Genomic DNA, 25,934 nt, shown 5'->3' with positions numbered 1-25,934 from the left:
TGCCCTTGTGATGTACTTAAAAAATTAGAGGTATATTTTAAAAAACTGTTCTTGCAGATTATATAATAAAATAAGAGAATGAAATAAAAGCTTGCTTAAGTACACTTTCATGATACTTTAATTTTGATCACTCCAGGATTTCCACACTGTAAAAAATGATTATTTGGTAAGGTAAATACTACTGAATAAAACCCAATGTAATTTACAAGAAAAAGTTAGTTCAGGCAAGAATTAAACAATACTAAGTAAATTCCATATCAGTACTTAATACAAGCGAGTAGAAATGAAAGCGCAAATATCAACTCAATAAAATTAAGTAAAAATTACTCAACTTTTCTGATACTGGGGTTCCCATGATGCACTGGACCTTGCATAATTAATGAGGTTCATTTTTCACTGGTTTCCAGCTGTATTTACACTGTTTTATCATTGCTTTTGTTGTCAGGATTAGTAACTTGCCATTTTGTGACATTTCGAGTAAATTTTCTGCTCAAAATATCACATTCAAACACAAAAACGATGCATCAAATGTTACCGTCATTGTTTACTGTCTACCAAGTATTGAGGTCTTTGCATTCACATCATGCTTCATCTGACATGATGAAGTATAAATTACTTAGATACTCTAAGTAAAACACATACTATAAATGACTGGTATAATTCAATAAAATTTTTAGTGTGAAATGTAATTCAAAGGAAATTTCAACTAAATCGATATTAATCAATCTTTTACTAGCCAAGTTAAAATTACTTATTTTCTTTGTTACTTTCACTTAACTAGGTTAAGTAAAGTTTACTTAATTCCATATTCCAAGTAAATTTTAACTGAAAGATTTCTAATTAAAGCTACTGATAAATATGCTTAGGTTTTTACTTGGCAAATCTTTGTAAATTTATTAGCATTTTCTGAGTGGAAAAAGTTGCCTAGCTTTTTTCAAGTAAATCCTACTCCAAATTTTTTTCATTTCATGTCCCTCTCATCACTCTCTACACACTCACTGGTGAGAGAAATCCTAAGGGGTGAAGGTTTTTCTGTTTTTCTTTGGTTGGCATGGCCCTTATAGATCTTCTGTAGATGCTGCAGAATTTTTTTTTTTTTACATTTTTGTAATTAATATTTAAATGGCAAAAAAATCTCTTATTTTAGTAGATGATTCACCAATAATGACGTAATTTTCCAGCAACAAGTGGGTAGTCGATAGATGCGTAGAAGCCACATTTGACCGCTCCAGACACGTCGGCGTGCTCGTCATCTTGGAACAGTCAAATTGTTGTTACTCACGGTAATCAATGATGCTACAATATTGCACAGCTTCTGGTTGTAAAACCGCCAATTTAAATTCCTGAAGAAATGGGATAACGTTTCTCAGGTGAGAATGTGTTGGTGTACGATTTTATATGTATTAACCCAATTTTACAGGTTTTAAGTATGGTACCGTTTTTACGTTTACTATGGTAACTTTTTTTTTCGTGTTAGCTGACACCTGTCTAGTTTAGCAAAATAATCTGCTAAAGTAGACATACAGATACAGGTGCTGGTTATATGCATACACACTCGTCACACGCACTTCGTGCTCATGAGTCACCCTCATAGAAGCACGCAAACAAAAGCCCTTCTGAAACTGAATAATACTCTACAATATTAAAACTTTGCTATGGAAAATGTCACAGGGGACCGCTGCCATTTTGTTTCAAACAAACGGGGACAAAAATTGGTAAAATGAAGGGCTGAAAAAGATAATAAAGGCAGATGAGAAAATATTTCATCATTCTTTTATAAAGTCTGGTCTCAAATAATTGGCATGATTTTACATATAATTAAGTAACAATAAAGTTTATAGACACTTACGATTTCACAGAAGCATAAGGGAAGTTAATTTAATGCTGCAACGCTAAATTATGTAACAGTTTGTTCAGGTTCAGGTGTAATCTGCCTTTATTATCTTTTTCAGCCCTTCGTTTTACCAATGTTTGTCCTCGTTTGTTTGAAACAAAATGGCAGCGGTCCCCTGTGACATTTTCCATAGCAAAGTTTTAATATTTTAGAGTATTATTCAGTTTCAGAAGGGCTTTTGTTTGCGTGCTTCTATGAGAGTGACTCATGAGCATGAAGTGCGTGTGACGAGTGTGTATGCATGTGTCCACTTGTGAGGAGTATTTCAGATAGTCCTCAGTGTCCCGGTGTAAGTGTGCATCCACAGGGCTTTGATGATTGCGCCTGCTTTCTTTCAGAGACACTGAACAGACGGCTTTCTAGCCACTCCAGTCCCACTCAAATGCTTGCCATTTATTTAGCAGCCTGCCAGTCCGCCATCACAAGAGCTCCTATTTACCCAGCGCCGCTCTGACAGAAGCCTTCTGCACCATCCCAATACATTAGGGGTATACTTGTGCTTTTGAAGTGCACTAAGAGGACACAGCCCTACTTCATCCTGATCAAGCGCTGGAAAATTCTTTGATTATGAAGTCCACTCCAGAAGAGCTTGTGTGTTTGTGTGCCATCACACACTGCAGTAGGATCCGGTCTCAGCTTCATCAGGGGACACGGGCTGTTCTCTCACTGTGTTCGCTAATTGATTTGGTGTTTTCTTGTTGTCTGTGGGGGAGTGAATGTGTTGTGCTTCTCGCTCCTTCAGTCTTGGCCCTTCTGGTGTTTACACTTATAAACAGGGCAAACAGAAGGAACACGACTCCGAGCTCACCGCCGCGAGAGCAGCTGTCACTAGGAGCAGGCGGTGGTGCTACACATGACTCTCCATATTCACGCAGACTAACGCAGTCAAACATGTTACCAAGGGTCAAATTAACATGTTGTATGCCACGATGACCTGTGGAAAAGATGTAACCACATCCTGTTTACAATCACACCCAATCCATAAAGAAAATACTAGTTTACCCCCAAATAATTTTGGGGGGTTAACAAGAAAATACTAGTTTACCCCCCTCTCTATTATTTTTTTTTTATGTTTTGTGCTGTTTTATGTATGTTTAGTGGATTAGGATTTTGGACCAATGAGATTTCACAGTGGGCTACCCCCACAATTTAGTTTTGATCCCCATCGAATTTTCATTGTATAGACAAAAACAGTTGAAATCCTTCAAAAAAATAATCTCTTGTGGTGAAGAATAAGTCATACAGGTTTGGAACGGCATGAAGGTGTGTAAATGACGACAGATTTTTGAATTTTTTTGGTGAACTATCCGTTTAACTACAAGTGCAATAAGTATATGTATAACTGTAAGTAACTTTGCAACTACATGTCAACCTATTCTAACCCTAAACCCTACCAGTCTAATAATCTAATCCGAGTTAGTAAAACATGTAGGTGAAACGTTTCTTATAGTCAACAGAATGTGTTAAAGGGACCATCAAAATAAAGTGAATCCCAAAATCCTTGTCCTCATAACTTGTACAGTAACTTCTGATTGGCTGCGATAGTGTGGCAGCGTGGCACTGTTTCGCATTCAGCGTGGAAGACAAATTGTGTGTCACTGCAAACTTGTCACTTAATGCCTGGTTAGGACACTGTGTAAGAGTTTCTCCTCTGTGTTGTTAAAATGAGGCAACACCTGTTCAGAATATGACCAGTGATTTCTTAATGGCCTGCGCCTGTCAAAACTCAGCACATCCTTAGGCTGGCCACACACTTGAAGGTTTTAAGCACGATTTTGGGCTTGATTTGCAACCCCCAACGATCTGGGGTGTGTGGCCCGATTTGAGACTTCACGCAACCGACTATTTGTCCAAAAAGTCCTCAATTGTGTGGTGTCATTATTACGATTATTTTACTGCTCCCGATCGCGTCAGAGCTCACACAATCATGCCACGAAAGTGGAGTATTGAGAAAGAAGATCACCCAAATTCTTTTTTCTCCTTTGTTTTTATTCCCGTGAAACAAAGAGTTGTTGACAATGTCGATCGTCCTCCATTTGTTTTTCTTCTCAAGTCCCGTTTGATCTCGTGAGTCTCTGTGAGATCTCGTCTTAGGCTACTCGACATGCAGGTGTGTAGTCTCGCGGTCCGGACAAATCTTCTAGTGTGTGCATTCAGAGGATTATAATGGTAAAAATTGGTTGAAACTGCCCTTATGTCTGTGGTATCCCACAGTTTTAAAATCGGTTAAGATTTGAAAATATTCTAGTGTGTCCCAGGCAGAGGCGCGGCTAGAAATGTTGGGCCCTATGAAAGAATATGAGGTTGGGCCCCCTACCCCACCCATTCCATTAATAAAATCGATCTCTGGGGGCCCCAAAAGTGTGTGGGCCCTTAGAATCGTCCTAACTTTTCCCCCCTTAGCGGCACCCCTGGTCCCAGGCCTTAGGCAGCCTTGGTAAAGTGTTGTCATAGAACTACTGTAAATGAATACCACATTCAAGTATCATGGTATTTACGTATCATTCCGAAGAATTAATATATATTCACTTCAAAGAATACCATAGTTTTACTATGGCATATTTTACCTTTTTTTCATACATGGGTAATGAATTTAACTATTATGATTTTTCTTAATCATTCTGGCTCCATGAACAATTCTTTTGAATTTGAAAAAGAAATATAATTTCAATAACACTATAAAAAAAAAAAAAAAAAATATATATATATATATATATATATATATATATATATATATATTTGTATATTTTTGTATTTTCTATATATAGTGTTCAATCTAGTTTTAGTCATTTTGTTTTGTGCTTTTGATTTTTTTATATATATATATATTTCTATATAGCTCTTTTTATTTTATATATTTTTTTATTTTTTTAAATTTTTTATTTTATTTATCTTATTTATTTAATATTTTTGTTGATATTTGAGATCATCAAAACTAACGCGCCCCTACACAAAAGGACTCCACTCTATGCAAGACAGGAACAGGAACTCTAATGAGTGCAACTCTTACTGCTGATTGGCTACAAGTGTGTTTTGGCGCTCGGTCTGATCCACTTTCAACAGTGTTTCTCAGAAATCGCTTACTGCTACTTTAATTACCAATACCAACACATTGCATTCATTACTTTACTTTAAGAACAATATGCTGTAACACAGCATCAGTTAAATATAAATAAATAAATAAATAAATAAATAAATAAAATGTTTGGTATCAGACATTGAGCTATATTTTTTTGATTCACTAAAAGAACAGGCTCATAAGATTCATTAGCTTTAGAATCAGACTTCAGTAGTGGCACTTTATTGATGATTATATGTAGCCGTAGTGAACACTTTCAGATTGCTGTTATTTTATGTTTCATGCATCGGTGGAAAACTGCACATTCGAGCGCCATTAACGGAACCAACTATCATGAAAATCATTCTATTCTGGTATTTTTTTAAATGGTTCCCGGTTTCATTGTCATGATCCCTTTACCTTCTAACAGTATTTTTTTCTAGCTTGCATAACTCTGAAGGTATTGATTTAATTTATCTCAACCGTACCCCATGTATATATGTTAATGAAGTGGATTAAGAATGTTGTGGTCTAGAAAAGTGATTAAATTAGCATTTAAATTGGGTTGTACTTACAGACAAAAGCCCTTTGAGTGCTTTGGTTGAAAGCCTGTGTTAATTCAATCTTGTCTTTCCCATGTGACTTTCAAATGTATTTTGTTTTAGAATGAATCATGGCTATTCATAGAGTTCAGATAGAGGGCTTTTAATGATATGTTTGGCTCTGGATTAACGACTGTAATCTCGCTTAAGCGTCCGATCATGTACATATAGAGGGACTTGAGGGGGCTTTCACACTGGGCACGTTTGCAGCGGTCCGAGTCCAAGCGCGATTGTTCACGGTGGTCTGGTTTCACACTCAAACTTGATTCTATCGAACCCTGGGGCATGTGTACTCATATTACATCATCACAAACGTGCACAGTGCATGATACAGAACAGGATGCAGGTCAATATATTCTGTCTTTTATTAATTTGGTGCTATTATACTCAGCAGAGTGAGCGACACTTGGTTTTACTGTATGTGCATCACGTGAAGGTGGATTTCTGCTGCTTGCAAACTTTTGATTTCGAGCCATTTGCTGCGTCCCAATTCAGACGCTGCATACTTTGAAGGGTGCATTCGAAGGCTTATTGTGTCACCGTGGCGTGACGAAGGCTGTCCCAAATTGAAGGCTCCTTATGCTGCCTCCAAATGCGTCCTTCGTTTCCCCGTGAAATGAAACAGATGGGCTGCATCCGAAATAGCATATTTCTCCACTATATAGTGGGCGAAAAACAGTATGTGACAAAACGAGTATATGTCTGAATTCCCAATTTTTATTATCAGAATCTTTTATAAAAAAATAAATATAAAAAAAGGATTGTCAGCATTGCGATTCTATTTGTAAACACTAATTATAGGTCTACACTCTTTCACAGAAGTATTCACGTTTAAACTCAATAAATACATAAAAAACATATTATTCATTGTATTACTTCTATATACTGTAGATTTGCTCAAGCAAGTGGCTAAGCATTTACATATGTACTTATGTTAATATCGCAAACATTTTAAAATTATATATAGTTGATACCATTTTTTATACCACAGGGAAAACTACCATATATGGGCTACTACCAAGCAGATATTATTATGATTTCATAATTATCTTTTACATATTTAATTTGGGTAATTTTGTAGCAATAGCTTACACAGAGCACAGTGATTTGAAACTTTAAACTAAATTTACAAAAAAAGACAAGTAAACAGTCAATAATAAAATCGAACTCCTTCGTAGGCTAGACACTGACAGTCCCATTTAACAATTCACGGCCTTCGAAGGATGCAGCCTTTGAATTGGGACACGGCCATTAATTTGCCACTCTGATTGCGCACTCACTATGCGTGCTTACATTGCACGCTCTCTCTCTCTCTCTCTCTCTCTCTCTCTCTCTCTCTCTCTCTCTCTCTCTCTCTCTCTCTCTCTCTCTCTCTCTCTCTCTAACTAACGACGTCGTCATCGGTTAAAATACATGCACAGGTTACTTTACTTCCTAAAGTGCGCACCAGAGTCAAGTTATGCTTCCATGCTTAGATGTTGAAGCTTTGGAGGAAAAAAAAAAAAAACTGTAGCTAGTTGGTTTATAGAGTTTTGTTCGACAAAGAATTGTACTTTTGTTTTAATAGCCTACTACACCAAGACTTCGGTTTGCTCTTGTAACAATATACAGACACATAAAACTGGTCTGGTGGTTGCAGAATGTTCTAAACTGATGCTTGTATCTGGGTTTAAATAAGCCCTGGATCAGTACATTCTTTCTAAAAATGGACAGAGACAGCAGCTTGCAAACACTGCAACTAGACCACATCACAGCTGTGACTTTGCACTGGTTGTTGTTTGTGTGCAGGATTAAGACCTTTTTACACCACTAAATGCTTGGAAACCTTTCTTAACCAACAGCAGAAATGCTCAAGTAAAGCTGTTTTTAGGGTCTTCTCCCTATGTAATCTTTACAGAGCTGAAGGTTTCTCAATGACTGATTGTGTGCTGTGTTATCTAAAATGATTTATATTATCAAATGGTCTGGCTCTTCCCTGTATCTGTCACTCGGGGGCAGCAAAGTCCTGTCGCACCAAATCTGAATCAATTCAAGAACTGTGATGCTCAATATACAGCTCATATGTATTTAACTGTTTAAGCTCACCTTTCATTCATCTTTATTCATATGTGTGTCGTTATTCGTTATATCGTTTTAACACATTTCCAAGTACTGGATTTGTCACATTTCCAAGTACTGAATTCCAATAAAAGGTAAAACAACTGTATTATTGTAAGTTGTTATATGACTCTTGGTCTCTAGAATATTATCTAAGATATTCATTACTTTCTACAGCCAGCAGACTTTCTGGTTGCTGGCACATTCATAAAGTGTTAAGAATCCATTGCTAAGCTGATTAGGGACCACAGAGCAAGAATAAATCATTTTTTTTCCTCTGAGTATTTCTTTTTGAGTATGCCTGACAAATAAATAGTGGCTTCACACAAATTTAATTTTTTCATTTCCCAAAATGTTTCCAGAATGTGTGTGTGTGTGTGTGTGTGTGTGTGTGTGTGTGTGTGTGTGTGTATATATGTATGTGTGTGGTTCACAGATTTTTTCCCTCATATATATTTCATATAAATATATATATATATATATATATATATATATATATTGAGAGAGAGAGAGAGAGAGAGAGAGAGAGAGAGAGAGAGAGAGAACAGTACCGTTTATATATTTGAGAGAGAGAGAGAGAGAGAGAGATACAGTATACAGTACCTTTTTGAAGGGAAAAAAACCCTCACAATTAGGACGCTAAACACATAAAATCACATTTAAACTGAAACACTTTCCCTCTTCCTTCTCAATAACTGATGTTTCTTGCTGAAAAACATGCGATATAGTTATTGAAACGTCTGGAATCAAAAACTGAATCGTTGTTAATAGTAGGCTATATACTTCCCCTTTTTGTTAATGGAAAAGCGTTTGAAAACAAGCACATTTGTCATAATTGCAAAAGAAATATTTGAGTTAAAAAGGTGAACTTGACGTTTCGCCTCCATATTCTGGTCAAACAATCTCCTGTTAAAGTGTGTGCTGAGTGAATAATGTCTATATTAAATGATTCTGCCAATCCAGATTCAGGCTAAACGTGTTATTCACTTAGCGTGCTTCTGATGGCGTTTACATCCATTTGTCAATCTTCAGCCTTGCATTTTTCATGATGGAAAAAATAAATGTAATCATGTGCTGTTCATAGCAATGACCTCTGTGTAGTGTGCTTGCGGCCGCTGCCATTAGGGTCCTATCTGTTACCATTTTATTTGTAGCAGCTGAGCTCCCTCTAAATATAGCTCAGGGCACCGATGGCAGCCTTTGTGCAGCTCGCTAAAGTAATCATTCAGACAAGAAAGCCTGTGTGTGTGTTATCGGTTTCTTTCTTTCTCACCTGTGTAGTGAAAGGGGAGTGTGAATGAAGGATTCACACATGAGCCTATTGTGTGTATGAAGACACCCCCATCTCCGTACTTGTGTATGGATCCTTTTGTTTTCTGTGTTTCTATGGATACCAGACTTTGGAATAACTTGATTTGTAGATGCGCATTTCATGACCTCAGAAAGCCGTCTAAATAAGATCAAATGGCACTGTATGTGTTCTTTCATGAATGGATACCCAGTATGCACATGATGTAACGTGCTTGAGCACAATAGGAGAAATAATTAAATGCATTGCTTGTGGAGCAATCAGAATCTGGTCGTGCTAATCTTTAGTCTCAGCTTGTGCCATTCGCTGTACATGATTGGCTATAGGCTACTGGAAATTAATATATGAGTGAAAAATGTTTCGTATTTATTGTGCCTTTTTGACTTGTGAAAAAGGTTCGAGTGATTCATTGGAAATAATAAATAATAACTCCGGTGCACTTCTCTAGTAGCCTACACTGGGGGGTAGAGATGCGCGGATGGGCTATTATTTCATCCGCAACCGCATCACAAAACTCATCATCCGTCCGCCATCCATCCGCACCAACATTTTTGACCAATTTACCCCCCGCCATCCGCTGATACAAGGCGCTGCTGATGACAGCCGCGAGACTAGAAACCACCCGCCGAATTTAATTTAAAAAAAAAATTGGTCACGTCATCCCCCGATCCGCGGTTTATCTGCGGAGTCCGCGGCTATAACCGCCAACCGCGAATCTCTACTGGGGGGAACTTATGGATGTGCATGTCTAAATTCACATATATCTAAATTTGTTTAGAGATAAGTATTTTTTTCCTATTTTTACCCCCAGAAAAGGTGATGTGGGCGTTATTGAGTACACACATGTAATGTAATATTTGTTGCATTCATACTGGAAGCCAGAGGACGCCCTCGCACAGAAAGTTAACAAGTGAGACTCATAAAAATTATGACGTTTCAGGAAATCCCTTATATGGACAAAGTCATCCAGATATCGCTCTAGCAGAAGCTGAATAAAAGGCAGATAGAAACGTTTTGACCAATGAAACATGAAGACAATAAACATACGATTGCTATAAAATGGTTGAATGTGTTCAAGACATCTCCGGTATTTTTATAAGAATAAAGTATATTTATAATGCAATGCTATGAAGACAATAAACATATGATTGCTATAAAATGGTTTAATGTGATCAAGGCATCTCTGGTATTTTTATAAGAATAAAGTCTATTTATAATGCAATGCTAATCGACATAGGCTTTACCACTGTATAGAATACTATAAAATAATATATTTTCAGAGTCGTTCTGTGATAGGAAGCCACACAATGTTGCCAAGTCCGCGCTTTTCCCATGGAATTGGGCTACTTTTAAAATGTTGCCGCGGGTTGTTTTTTCAGTCCTTGGGTTGAACCAACAACCTTCTTCTTCAACCTATTCTTTTTAATCCCCGGAACACAATTTGTACCCTTTTCCTAAATGTGATTGTGCTGGTTATGAATAGCAATTGGACTTGTTTTGTTACGCAAAACCTGGCAACCCTAAAACCACGTCAGATCACAAAAGAAAGTTATTTGAAAAAAAAACAAGAAAAAAAACAGCTGAAGTGTGTGGAGTAAAAACATAAATGCATATTGTAAGTGACTCTAACCAAAGACTATACAAAGACGGTTCACCCATTACTCTGAATGAGGAAACTGCAACATGCAATATGGCGGAATAAGTCCCACCTTCTAAATAAAAGAGCCAGTCAGCAGTTGGTAAAATCATTGCGTCCATATAGTTGCAATTCAGGGCCCACTGAAGTGTCTTGACAAAACGCAGCATTATTCAGTGTACTGATGAAATTTCCATTGAAACAGGAGGACAAGGCGGGACATATCAAACAGCTCTTCTCCCTTTTTAAAATAGCCAATAGCGCTTAGTTTATCACAGCTCAGCCAGTGCTGTTGAGCTCGGTAAAACCTCAGTTTCCTCCTAATCTCTAACAGTTTCTCCTCCTAATCTCCTCCATAACGTTTTAAAATATAATATTCTGTGAAGAATTGAAATGGGTCCGTTACATTTTCTGGTCTGCATCGATTCAAGCATTTGATTGGACAGAAAATCTGATGAGAAGCTGAAGTGCAGAGTGATGTCATCAAAATCCTTGATCCATGTTGGCGGAATTAAGTGACAGACTAAAACAATGACCAAATTCGCATTTAGAAGCATTACAATTTCAGAGCACACTATAGCTTAAATATTTTTTTTTGTAGGCTAACATATCCATGATAAAAGCCCCCCAAAAAAATCAATTTTGATTTCATGGGGTGAAACCTGCGACTCGCGCTTATGACTGCACGTGCGCATTGGGTGGGCCAACCTGAAATAAACATGTTTTTTTTAATGCAATTTGAGGAAGATTTAAACCACGCCTTCTCTCAACATGAGGACAGGAGAGCTGTCAGTCAATAAATGTGAAAACAAAGTAACTTGCGTTACTTATTTGAAAGTAACTCGGATGTTTTGTTGTAAATTTTAAAAGTAATGCGTTTCTTTACTAGCTACTTAAAGTATTCTGATTACGTAACTTGAGTTATTTGTTATGAGTTACCCCCAACACTGGTTATAAGTTTTAGTATTTATTGTTTTATATTTCTATTTCTTTTTTAGTAATTTTAGTCCTTCAACTTAAACTTTCGAGTTTCAATGCGGTTGGAGATCTGTGAGCACAGGAATGTGAACCGCATTAAGTCGTGACTTTAAAATGACCCTTTGATGCGTTGGGTTCAGAGATACCAAATCTAGGTAATTCCATCATTCTCTCCTATAAACGCAATCTTCTATCTGGCACGTATTCCGGGTTCTCACTTGTAAAGGTTCTCCTTGTGTTCTTAAAATTAGACGGTTCCGGTATTTCAGCCCTTTAAAGTTCTGGTCTATGTTACCAGCCTTTTGTTCAGGAAGTGATGTGCAAAAGAAAAAAGATGAATAAATCACAGTTTATGGACATTGTGACCTTGCCATTTCTGGCAATTATGTGCTAGCCGGCAAGCCTGATTTAATAGAAACAATACACCTTCATTAGCAGGCGAATCAAAAGGCCTCTTGTTTTAATCAAATCCTCCCCGATAATTTGATTAGGACCATTCTAAAGAAGAAAAAAGAAGCCTTTCACAACAATCACTTACCCACTAGAGCCAGTGGCTCAAATAATTCATTTGGATAAGGGGATACCTGTAAAGTTAGAAAGCAACACCTAAACAATAGAAACGTTTTGTAGTTTTGAAAAGGCCGTATTGTAATCTGATGACTGACATCTCCGCACTAATCAGCTTGATGAATGATGAATGACACTAAAAAAACATGCCGTATAAAGCTTTGCATAACAATGTTTTTTGACAAAATTCATAATTTAAGAATCGGTTGGCTTTCAGTTCATTTGTTGGGAAATTAATTGGAGTAGTGGCAGGAAAAAGAGATTTATTGCAACTGCATTTAAAAGAATTTCAAATGTCACAGAACATGTACCATAACAGTTTTAATATTAATTAATACTAACTAACATGTATTATTAAAAAGAACAGCTCTAATATGAAATTATTAGGATTTATTTCCATTTAAATTCTACCTCTTTAAATTAAAATATGAAGCTCCGTGTCTAAATTTAATTTCCTGAATTTAATTGTAATTTACCAACACTGGCAATTGGCAATGGCAATTCGTAACTATTTTCCGTTTTGACCAGTTGTTGGCTAATGTTGTTAATTAGTACAATTTGTACTAATCTGTACAATCTTATTTGTTCATTTTCATACGATCGGATGGTTTGGTTCAAATTTGCCTTATGTATTTAATCTTACCTTCTTAACCAATGTCTTTGCTGTTGACCTTCGATGATACAATTCAAACATACTAATAAGCAAAAAGGACTTTATATAAACATAATATTTGTGTTTTTTCGTTTTTAAGTTTTATTTCTATTCTTCTGTGATTCAGAATGGCCAGGCCGTTCTCATCCTTTGGCGTCATACATGTGACGCTTTGGACATTTCGTTGAAATCTTACGCACATGGCATCCTTTAGCATCAATATGAGACGCAGAACCCAAGGCGTCATACAGGTGACGCTCGTCTAATTCCAACGCACATGGCATCCTTTAGCGTGAATATGAGACGCGGATCCCAAGGCGTCATAACCGTACCCTACCCCAGACCTAAACCTACCCATAACAGTGCGTGTTATATTGACGCTAAAGGATGCCATGTGCGTAAGATTTCGACGAAATGTCATTTGGCGTCACCTATATGACGCCAAAGGATGAGAATGCCTTGGAATGGCAGCCCAACTGAAAGGTTTGTTTGAGCTGCGCCCTCTACTGTACAGGAGTGAATTTACATTTCCTTCATGATGAGGCTTATTTTTTCACTGAGAGAACCTTACCATTTGCCAACAATAGATGAAAAAAGCAATCAAGCTCAGCCCAGGTGAGAAAAAGTAACGCAAAAGTAACAATGCAGTACTTTCCATAAAAAGTAACTAACACAATTAGTTACTTTTTAATGAGCAACACAATGTAACACAAGCAACTAGTAACACTCATAGTTCCGTTTTCTGGTGAGATCGGGTTGGATTTTACAAGGTTTTGATGCGCACAACGGCGCACAATACTTTCCGCACACACTAGCTTTTTTTTTGCCAGCAATACAGTCATTGTGTCCTTTTGGGTTTGTTCTTCATGATTTGATATTAAAAAAACAGTTTCCTTGACAACATATGGTCTCCGTGGCAGAGCCTGGAGGTGTTGCCTCTGACGGAACCATGCTGTTTTTGTGTGAAGATTAGTTTCACTGGCCCGGCTATGACAGTTCTCTACATGCGCGTCAGGTGTTATCAGCACAGTGTCTGTCTGTAGGAGGAAGATAACTGTGGAGTGATGTTTCAGAGAGATCTGCTGTGGATTTCACCTGCATTTAGGGCTTAAGATCAGGCTTTGCTTCTCTCCAGATCTTCCTCAATGTCACCCCAGACACGTTTTCTTTTATTGCCATCATTCATTTATTCCCCTCGTGGTCCCTCCTTCTGCTCGGTTTCCCCCCTCTGTCTTTAATTTGTCTCTCCGCCCCCTATGCTCTCCTCTCATCTGTTCTCAGTTAGAAGATGCAGACACTTTGAATGATGTTAAAGGCAGATCTCTCTGTCCAGTGCAGCGGTCAGAACATGACCTGACCCAGTCAGCATGATGAACTTGGAGGGGCTAGAGATGATTGCGGTCCTGGTTGTGATTGTTGTCTTTGTTAAGGTTCTGGAGAAGTTTGGACTTTTAGAAGCCAGCTATGATGGTAAGCACAAAGAAGCTTTCTTTATGCTTTATTTTCTCTCTCGAAGAATTTTCACATTACATGTAGTTTGTAAGGTCTGAATCATTAGTAGTTTCTGAAACATATGTTCAGTTTTATGTATCTGGTGCTTATTGGTTCTCTTGAATTTGCACTCTGAATGTAAGTTCAGAATAGAAACTTGCAGGATTCTAATTATCCTGCATTTTTGTCCATATGGTTTTCATTCATTCATTCATTCATTCATTCATTCATTCGCTAGCCTGCAATTAAATAAAATTAGGTTACACTTTATTTGATATTGTTGAACATGTTAAATAGTCTTAATAGTAATTACTATACATTATCCATAATTACATGCAACTTACCCTAAACCTAATCATAACCCTATAGTTAGTACAGTCAACTCAGTACTCAATTATACTGTAACAAGGACACCTTAAAATAAAGTTTAACCTTTTTATTTTAGGGTGTCTTTGTTGCACTGGCATTATACATTTAAGTACTTACACATGTATAATATTATACATGTAACATATGTAACGATGACACTGTAAAATAAAATGTAACCTAAAATTACTATTTGGCGCTCCTGTGAGTTTGTGTGACAAAGTTTACCCTTGTGAAAAAGTACAGTTATTATGGAAATAGTATACTTTAAAAGAATATACTTGAGTGTGAACTGAATGTAATGTTTTTAGATATTTAATTGCAAATAAATGAAAATATATTTAGCCGAAAATACAATTGGCTGAACTTGAGTAGGAATTAGCATTTATATGTAATTTCAGAATTACTTCTATTGACTGAAATATAGTTAAACTATACTGTTGAATCAATGTACTGACACGCATTTATGTTAACTGAAATATACTTAAATGTAAACTCAAAATGTAGTTTACAGTACAACTATTGATTTAAAATGATTACAAAGAGCACTTTTTAAATGTGTACTTAAGTGTGTTAAGAAACAAACATGAACGTGTACACTTTAAGAACACTTAAGTGGACTTTTATTTAATTAATATTAAGATATTTTAAGATTTAAAGTACATTAGTGTATACACTTAAATACAAAAGATCATATTTAATAATTAAGTCCGCTTTTTCATAAGGGTAAGATGTGTGAAGTGTCAAGTTAGTCTTTTAGATAAATGATGCATAATTTATCTCATTGATAATGTAAGATGTATTTATTTATTTTTAATTTGAGAATTGTTATAAGTTTACTGAATTTTAATCAAATTATTAATGGGATAGTGAAAAAACTGTTGAAAAAACCCTGTTGTAAGTATAATATTCATGTTCAGCAAAATCCTACCAAACTAAAAGGCAGCTTGTTCTTTGTCATTTTAAAAGTCTGCTGAGACTACAGACTCTCTACTTTCCTTTTCACAGGTGAGCAGTGTGTTATTTTGGCATAGATTGTCATTATAGACCTTAGGGAAGTGCTAGATTCAATTTTTGACAGGAATGAAAACAGGGCTGTGATGAATAGAAAACAGACCCTTCAATGGATTGTACTGTTGTTTAACAATTCGATTTTTCAGCTGATGAAATGTCTTTCCGAATAAAAAATTCAATATGGCACCTGACTCTAGCTCTTTGTCATGAACTGTGGCTGGGCGCATTTGTAACCTGCATTTGGGTGCAGTATCACTTTTTGTTTGATTGAGTTTGTTTCTTCCATAAATTGTTTTCAAACAGAATATTAGATCAGTCTGTTAACTCGATGTCTGTCTTTGCTCTGAGCTTGTAGCATGGTTTATTAAGTTGTTCTAGGAGATGCTGCAGACTCAGAGCACATGGTTTGTTTCTCATCACCTCTATTATTAATGTGCATATCAGTTATTGTGTCTCATTATGAGTGGTTTGATAGAAAAATGGCTTCATAATAGATGACAAATATACTTCAAAGAAGTTTAATCACTCCCTATAGAGAGATTTTTTTTAAAATCTCTATATTTGTAAGATAAAGTTTAATGTCATACACACACCAGACATTATAAATCAAATGACATCACATCACTAATAATCAGTTTAAAAAGTATGTTGAAACAGTTTGAACAATGGCTGCTTATGCTAAAATTATGCATTAATACTTTGATTTATAGTCTGTAGAGTGTAGATCAAGCTAATTGAACGGTTGCAGTTGCAGTGTATTATTCAAATGAATGTAATGATGGCAGATTTCCCAAGCCGAATGCATTAGGCTGCCAAAGCCACTGGCGTTTCCGCTGATTTGTCATTAATAGTTATTACAATGTTAAAATCACATTTCCTCTTCCTCTCAAAGCCGTGGTGTTTGGTTGCATGGTGTTTGTAAAGATTGGATTTATTATGTTTTATTTATTTTAGATCAGATCACTGTGAACACCATTTTGTCACATGACCCTGACCAATGCAGTTTATATATATATATATATATATATATATATATATAACTGCATTGGTATGACGATATATATATATATATACAGTATATATATATTTGAGATAGGAATTACGTGTATATACGTGGACATATATATATATATATATATATATCACTGAAAAAAGTTTAAGTACAATTAACTGTTTAAGTCATTTCAATCTAAATTACATTTAGACAAATTACAACAAAAATGAGTTGAATCTTGTATAACTTGTAAAAATGTTAAAAATTACTTATTTTGATGAGTTAAAGCTACGTAATGTTGTGTTATATTGGCATAACTTATTGATCATATAGTTTTTACAGTATACATGTATTCTACATATATATGTATATGTTTGCATCTTTTGCAGAAAAAAAGAATACAACTTTTAACTCAAAAACAAAACATACATAAAAGCTCCAGAAAAGTAGTCCAAGTCTTCTAAAATGAACAGATCATAACTTTGTTGTTATTCAAAACAAAAAAATTAATCTGCCCAAACTCACTCTTACATTAATAGCAGTAATTGAGAGAAATGACAATGTCTGACTAGTGAACGCAGAGTCAGATCTTCTCAGTGAATCAAGTTATCCAGTTTGCAAATCAGACTGAATCGATTCAACTCAATGACTCTCGGTGTTTAATAGTTCACTGTAAGGAAAGATTATCATTGAATAACTTACATTTTGTTATTTTCTGTCCATTTATGGTCCATGAGAGAGCTAAAATTGACATGAGGGTGACTAAATAAAGACCAAATCTTTCAGGCTGTATACGTGGACAAGCTGTCGCTTTAAGAGACGGTGTTTTGGACACAGTTGTGGCTGTCTTTAACTGGCCAAGAGATTTTAGGCTGCACTACACTTTATTTTGACGGTCCCCTTTAGAAATTCTGTCGACGAAACGTTGCACCTACAACTAACTCTCATTAGAGTATTAGTTGAGTATTAGTAGACTGTTAAGGGTAGGATTAGGGTTAGTAGAATAAGTTGACATGTACTTGCAAAGTTACTTATAGACAGTATGTCTGAAGTTCATCTGTTCATCTGTTCACATTTAGTTCATCTGACTCTGAATCTTGTGTTGTTAAAAATAGATACTTTGCACAATCAGATGCAAATGGCTTCTTTCACCCAAGTCACCTCGTCTCTGCTGGAGTGACAGTGAGTGAAGGCAGTGTGCCACCAAATGACACAGGCATGATATCAGATGACATGAGAGTAGAGATGACTGCTCTGACAGGATCTTAAACAGAGGAAACAGAAGCTAGATTCACTTGTGGGATTGCAGCAGATTGAAGTAGAAAGTGAACTCCCATTGTGCATGCAGTAAATTGAACAGACTCTCATTTTTTTTTTTAACTGCACTTGCAAGTTTAAAGGCCACTTAAGTGTACTTAAACACACTTGAGTGCTTGTACTGATGTCAAATTAAAAGTTTTACTTCAAAGCACATTTTAAATCAGTTTCAACAATCGCTTTCCGTGCTTTGAAGAAGTACTGTACACATATTTTCATGTGTTGACTATTGCAAATGTGTAATTGACACACAAGTTTCAACAGAAATGACTTTAAAGTATATTTTCGATTACCATAAACGCTTGTCAGTACATTCGACAGTACAATTTAACCATATTTCAAAGACAATAAAAGTAAATAGGAAATTAAATATAAAGATGTACTTAAGTCCTACTTAAGTGGGTCAAAATAAGCACTCTAAACTTCAGCTAATTGCATAATATTAATTTAAACTATAAAACATCTTCATGTAGTTTCAATTAACATGCAATTTCATGCCCAAAAACATCAGTCAGTTCACACTTAAGTTCTTTTAAAGTATTATTTCAGTAGTAAGTACTAATTTTAAAATTATGCTAAAGTGTCCCTTTTCCCAGAGGTAAGGTAAAGTAAGGAAAAACATGTGTATTTACAGCCATCACTCAAATCTTGATCACTGAAAACAGGGACACTCTTTCAATAGGGAGGATCAATTAAGTCAGTTCATGGTAGTGAAGTGAAGGATTCATGGAGGAGAGTATTGAGAAGGGTCTTAGTGTGTGAGCATTTGGTTTCACACTGTCACCTGTCAGTCACCCGTCAGGCCCAAGACCAGCGCTCTCATGGCCATCTGCTGTCCGTCTGTGTGTACTGTACTTTATGCTTTCAGAAGTATATTGTTTTGGCTATGGCTGATCTGCTATGTTTGCGAATGAAAATTAAGATAATATTATCAGATATTTTATCTGCACACATTTTTTTTATATAGTTATAGATAATACAGTGCAACTGTTGTTGTTTAGGAGACTTGTTTGAACATTTGTTTTGGATCGAGATTTGTTTATGAATGGTCTTGCAGTAATTCATTTCTGCCACTTGGTGGCAATATAAGTTTTGTTAAAATATTGATTTAATGCATTGTAAGATTATCATCATGGCAGTCACTCCTCATCTATTTTCCTATTCATTTCTAATATTATTTCACTATATTTCTCAATAAAGCCTGAAATAATACATGCATTAAGGAAAATAGGTAGAAGATGATGTCTTGGCATATGTAATTTGTTAGCATAAACTACAATTTCACAGCAATAAATTGCATTTTAGGATCCTGGTTTTAACTTCCAGACTAGGATTTAAATTAGGCAGCTAATCGGTTTTTAAACCACAATGCAAAAAAAGTAAAACAAACTACTTGTACATACAACTTTTATATCCTATTCTATTCTTTTGTACTCAAAAAGATTGTGTCACAATAATAAAGTGTGTGTGTGTGTGTGTGTGTGTGTGTGTGTGTGTGTGTGTGTGTGTGTGTGTGTGTGTGTGTGTGAGAGAGAGAGAGAGAGCGAGAGAATATGGTCGCAGGTGTGCTTTTCCGTCCAGGTTGGACGCTGTGACTGAAACCAAATGAAAGCGAGATAACTGAAATGAGAAAAAATAATCCTGTTAACAGAAGGCAGTTTTCAAATAGTTTCAAGCAGTTTCAAATATTGAGAATAATTGCAGTTTTAAATGCAAAGCTATGGAAATTTGCTTTTATCAGTCATGTTCTAATTTAATCGGTTTTTGATTTGGCCAATTAATAGCATGAGTCACAATGCTGCCATGCACTTGAATTGTCGGCACAAACATTTAGTTTCCGTTCCTGTGGTCACTAATGCAATGCATTTAACCTCAGCTCTTTCCTGGATGACTGTTCTTTTCTATTAAATAATAAAAATGAATTGTCCTAAACCTGTGGTTAAACTGACAGCCCTAGTTTTTATATCTTCTTATTATTTAATGTCCCCCTGTGGTGAAAATCAAGCTTTTAATGTTGTTTATATGTCTATGTGGTGTTTTTAATATGCTTCAAGACAAACCATGTGCACATTTATAAGTCAGTATTTTCTCTTTAAAACTGCAGTGAACCAAAGACAGTCTCAAAGCTGGTGTTTCTGATGTCACAAACTACCAATCAGGTCAACGTGTGATCGTCAACGAGTGGATCTCTGAGCTGGTTTGAGTGAGTGGAGGCGGGGCTAATTTGCATATTTATAGAACCGCGTATGCTTAATGAGGCAAGGGTGTAGAGTTACATGCAAGCTGTTTTAAGGCATGAAGAATTTTTTTTTCAAGAAAAAAAAAACGTTTTAATATGTAATTTTGGTGATCAAATATGAGTTTTAAGGGATAAAATTATTGATTACAGGGGGACTTTAAGATTTGCAAAGTTTCTGTAACTGTTTGTACGAGCCGTGTACTAAGCACATGGCTCATGCTTCGACATTGTCAAAGAATTGTCTGAATAGTTACATTGAGAAAACATTTAAAAAGTAAAACTTGATTTGTTGCTCCAGATGAAGAGTCTGAAGCAGCAGCCACAAAACACACAATCATTATCTGTTGTCATTTTGACTGATAAATCATTACCAACTGGCAGCATTTCCGTCCAGAAAACTGTCAAACTGATCATCCTTCTCAATCTTTGTTTGAGTTTTATTATTAGTTAATCTTTTTCAATCCTTTTGTCTAAAGGAATGCCTTTTTTATCCCGCCCTGCACTAGGTTGTTGTTTAATTCTGCTTGAAGAAAATTTTAGTAATTTGATAGGTCATTCATCTTCAGTCCAGAGTATTTTTGACCAATTATTTTTTACAGGTGATGGAACATAAATGCCTCTTGACATTTAAAAGCTACCCATATATCTGTGCTGACAGCATGACAATGAAATGCCATGCAATTTTCTTCAAATGTTCCTGTCTTAGAAATGTCAAAAACGCACCGTCCTGACCATGTGCAACACGAAAAAGTTTCCAGTGACAAGTAATTTGTGTGCCAATCAGAACATATTTTGTTTAATAAATCTCTTCCTAAAAGTTGGCAAAGTGACCTATTAGCAAATATATACAAAGTTCTGTCTTGGAACTCTAGATGGCGCTGGCTGATAGGTCCTTAACTCAATTGGTAGCGATCACATCGTCATCTACATAGCACAGCTATTGCCCAAACTCTCCACCTTCCCCAGCTCCACCTGTATAGATCTGCTATAGGGGTTAATTAATGTATGCTGTATGTGCAGCAGCAGCAGCGTAGCATATCTATTCAGCCAAATACATTAACATTGCCATATCCATTTCCATGCCAATGACAGAAATACATTTAATATTTGCAGTCTTTCTTTTCTGGTAAAATAAACAAAAAATAACATTAACAAAAAGGAAAGAAGTTGACATTCTTATTTGTTGATATTAATATGCTTAGTGAAATATGTTAGACTATTCTTGAAAGGTCCTTTTTTTAAGTCCTCCTTTTATTATTTTTTAAAATTCCTGACTTCTAAGAAAATCCTTCAGATTTTAGGTCCTTGCACACTGAGTCCGAAATTTTCATATCCGTTTTTTCCGTATTCGTGATTTGGTGGCTCTGAATTGTCGAAACACCATTCAAACTGCTTGCTACGGATGCGAAAAACGCAGAAAATCAAACCCGATTTTTTTATGACAGACAAAAGTTTCGGATGCAGTGTGCAAGCGTGATTGACATAAGGTAAGGTCGTATTTATTTTTTAACGTGCGAAAAATTCGGACGCGAATTTCGGGCTCAGTGTGCAAGGGCCTTTACACTGTAAATCTACAATGTAGAAAGCAAGTAAACTGCCATGTTCTTTTATTCTTGACAGATAGCCTAGATGGAAGTGCAGGTCAGTGTTTCCAGACAAACGTCTTGTTCCTTGAGCCAGTTGTGAGCCGTCTGTCTCGGCATATTGCCAGCAATAAAATTATTTCTGACCACATTAGCCGGCTTTCCTGGACAAAGGCCACAGACTCTCATATCAAACATCAGTTTTAGCAATATTGCTTATCTTACTGAATATTGCATCATTTCCATTGCATCAGATAACATGGCTGCAGCTTGGTATTTGGTCCTCCAGTGTCCTGCTTGAATTAAAGCTCAGTTAAACCTCAATTTGAACCATTAAAAAATATTGCAGTGAATGTAATAAACACTTTGAATAGCAGGTATAGAGCTAGACACCTGACAACTTTTCTCATGCTTTGTGGTCTGTGAGCATAAACTGTTATTTCACCCTCAATTGTGTATTTAGCACTGCTCAGGGCAGCCACGCTTCACAAGCTTTAATTGCTTACATTTCCCACTCAGTGCTGTGGGGGACTGGATATGATGGGCTAATTTTACTGCTTTTTACATATTGGAAACAAACATTGGTTCCTGTGTTATAGTGGATATTGCTATAAAGCATGTAATTATAGCCTAGCTGTGGCATAACATGGCTGTTTCAAACACTTTTACCACCTTTATATATTCACACACACACACACACACACACACACACACACACACACACACACACACACACACACACACACACACACACACACACACACACACACACACACACACACACATATATATATATACACAATCACCTAAAGGATTATTAGGAACACCTGTTCAATTTCTCATTAATGCAATTATCTAATCAACCAATCACATGGCAGTTGCTTCAATGCATTTAGGGGTGTGGTCCTGGTCAAGACAATCTCCTGAACTCCAAACTGAATGTCAGAATGGGAAAGAAAGGTGATTTAAGCAATTTTGAGTGTGGCATGGTTGTTGGTGCCAGGCGGGCCGGTCTGAGTATTTCACAATCTGCTCAGTTACAGGGATTTTCACGCACAACCATTTCTAGGGTTTACAAAGAATGGTGTGAAAAGGGAAAAACATCCAGTATGCAGCAGTCCTTTGGGCGAAAATGCCTTGTTGATGCTAGAGGTCAGAGGAGAATGGGCCGACTGATTCAAGCTGATAGAAGAGCAACTTTGACTGAAATAACCACTCGTTACAACCGAGGTATTCAGCAAAGCATTTGTGAAGCCACAACACACACAACCTTGAGGCGGATGGGCTACAGCAGCAGAAGACCCCACCGGGTACCACTCATCTCCACTACAAATAGGAAAAAGAGGCTACAATTTGCAAGAGCTCACCAAAATTGGACAGTTGGAAACTGGAAAAATGTTGCCTGGTCTGATGAGTGTAATGGTGTGGGGGATGTTTTCTTGGCACACTTTAGGCCCCTTAGTGCCAATTGGGTATCGTTTAAATGCCACGGCACGGCCTACCTGAGCATTGTTTCTGACCATGTCCATCCCTTTATGGCCACCATCTACCCATCCTCTGATGGCTACTTCCAGCAGGATAATGCATCATCATGATCTCCATCAACTGCAAGATGCTATCCTATCAATATGGGAATGCTTGTTGAATCAGCACCTTGTTGAATCAATGCCACGTAGAATTAAGGCAGTTCTGAAGGCGAAAGGGGGTCAAACACAGTATTAGTATGATGTTCCTAATAATCGTTTAGGTGAGTGTATATATATATGTATATGTATATATACATCTGTATATACATACATACTTAGCCCCTTTAGCCGTGACTTATTCAAGATGCAGCACTAGCCTCGAGTACCTTTAAAGGTGCAATGTGTAAAAATTTTGAGTATCTATTAACAGAAATGCAATATGACATCCATAACTATGTTTTCAGTGGTGTATAAAGAACTTACTCAATAAACCGTAATGTTTTTATTACCTTAGAATGAGACATTTATATCTAGATAACCGCGGGCACCCCCTTCTATGAAGGTCGACATATTGTGACGTCATGTTTGTACCGTAGCCGACAGCGAAAAAACAGTGCTACAGAGCGCGTTTCGTCACTACCTTGAAAGAGAAGCCGCAGAAAGCTAGAAGAAGCTAGCCATAAACACCGTGAGTAGTGACTTTTCCCTTGTCAGTGGTGTAAAATATGTAGTTGGATTGTTTCATGTAACTTAGTTCTTCTCCCTCGCTGTGTTATGGCTTTGCTATGTGGGGATAAATGTGCTGGTTACGTTCGTGAGACAGCTGATTAGTACTCTTGTCATTGACCGTAAAACAACGTTACAGGAATCACCAACCCATCGATCGCGGTCGACAAGTCGATCTTGGAAGCATTTTAAGTCGATTGCGAAGAGTTTTCAAAATCAGAGAAAAAAAGCCTATTGTGTGTAGTGAATAGTGTCTAGGGGATGCGGAGGCGCGCGCGCTGTTACAATCATGCCATTTTTGCCGCACGCACCTTTGGGCTCATGCGGACGCGTCGAGTTTAAACAAGGCTTTACGCTTTAACCAACTCAGCAACAGTAACAGCTCATATTTAGCTAGCTAAACTTTTACTACCCTGTTAGAAAAAATATATAGTTGCATATAGTTTCATGTGGTTCTTCTCCCTTGCTGTATTATGGGTTTGCTATGTGGGGGGAAATGTGCTGGTTACGTTTGTGAGACAATCAGCTGATTACTATTATTATATTATATATTAAGACCCTTGATCCTCATCTGACTATGGCTTTGTAAACTTTATCCATTAGGTGGTTTATAATGGACGGTGGTACAGAAACAGTGACAATGTTAAACACTCTTGGCTTACTCTGGCTATTCTCTGCTGTCTCAGACGATGATATGTTTGTCCAGTTTCAGCCACTGTAGCTTCTTCGAAAGGGAAGGGTGAGCAGTGGGCTGAGCCCTTAGTGCAACTCGCAACCGAACCGCTAGATGTCGCTAAAAATCACACACTGCACCTTTAAAGCCAAAAATATATATATAGTTTAATTAAGTAAAATCACTAAAAGTCTTCCTTCCACTGGAAAAAATAGTCCCTGACCGTGAACAGCAACAGAAGTTACATTATTTCGCCTTTAGATGGCGGCAAAGACTGTCTCTATGAGAGTGAGTCAGTCAGTAGAGAAGACTTTTATTTTGAAAGGACTGAAACTACTTGTGATTGTGAACATTGATAAGCAAGACGAAACTAACAAATGACTAGTGTGTCAGGGCATGGGAAAACCCCAAATGGTAAAAGGACAAGGTATTGCATTCCAATGGATTTTTTATTACGAATAGGACTGACCTGAAGGAAAATGCTATATACTGTAAATGCAGGTACACTCGTTTACTCCATCTCTCACAATACTCTACTCTATAAGCTTCAATGAACAATATTAATGAGAACATAATGTTTACGTTGCTAAGAGTGGTTGCTTGGGGTGTTGTGTGATGCATATAACCATTGGGTAAAGCAGAATAAAACACTGCTATTGACCAATCAGAATGAAGGACTGGAACTAACCCTTTTCTAAGTATATTTAGGGCCCGCCTGTTCACATACCGCGTCTTTTGCGCGTTCAAGTTCGTTATTTTATATGTAGGCGTGCAGTATGCGCGCTCATAATGGAAGTGACACGGTCGCGGTGCGACGCGTCCGCGCCGCATCGGAATAAAAACATCTCAACTTTACAGAATGCCACAAGCGTTTTCCTTGCTGTAACGGAGAGCGCAGCTGATCCCAGATTGCACAAGTCTATTTGATGTGATGTTTACATCTGGAAGATGTATTTTTAAGAGTGTTTTCTCATCTGCAATACGTCTATAGGAAGTTTCCTGTCAGATATCAAATAGACACTTAGAAGATGTCAGTTTTACATGCATTCTAAATCATTACATCTTAAAGACATCTTCTAAACGTCTATTTGACATCTGACAGGAAACGTCCTATAGATGTATTGTAGATGAGCAAACACTCTTAAAAATACGTCTTCCAGATGTAAAGATCACATCAAATAGACTTTTGCTATCTGGGATGGTTGCGCTTAGCAACGACAGACACATCCGGAGCGCAACCGCCCTAGCGCTTTGGAAAAAGGAGAACGCGGT

At 36.8% G+C, this 25,934-nt stretch overlaps 1 protein-coding gene across 6 annotated transcripts in view; it reads left to right on the top strand.

Annotated features, from left to right (window-relative positions):
* kcnip4a (potassium voltage-gated channel interacting protein 4a) overlaps positions 1 to 25,934 on the top strand; it is a 240,879-nt gene that overhangs the window by 147,057 nt on the left and 67,888 nt on the right. Inside the window, exon 1 of one of the 6 annotated variants that reach the window (XM_077201937.1) lies at positions 25,021 to 25,163. The exons of the other annotated variants lie outside the window; for them this stretch is intronic. Within the exon in view, the coding sequence (XP_077058052.1) occupies positions 25,142 to 25,163 (22 nt within the window). The 5' untranslated portion in view covers positions 25,021 to 25,141. Of the gene's footprint in view, positions 1 to 25,020; positions 25,164 to 25,934 lie in introns of those variants that run through there. 6 annotated transcript variants of the gene reach the window in all.

The sequence above is a fragment of the Siphateles boraxobius genome, unplaced genomic scaffold, assembly GCF_051911475.1.
Source record: "Siphateles boraxobius isolate OS27281-9 unplaced genomic scaffold, OSU_SipBor_1 48, whole genome shotgun sequence".
In the NCBI taxonomy this organism is placed as follows: domain Eukaryota; kingdom Metazoa; phylum Chordata; class Actinopteri; order Cypriniformes; family Leuciscidae; genus Siphateles; species Siphateles boraxobius.
This window is presented reverse-complemented; position numbering and strand designations above follow the sequence as displayed.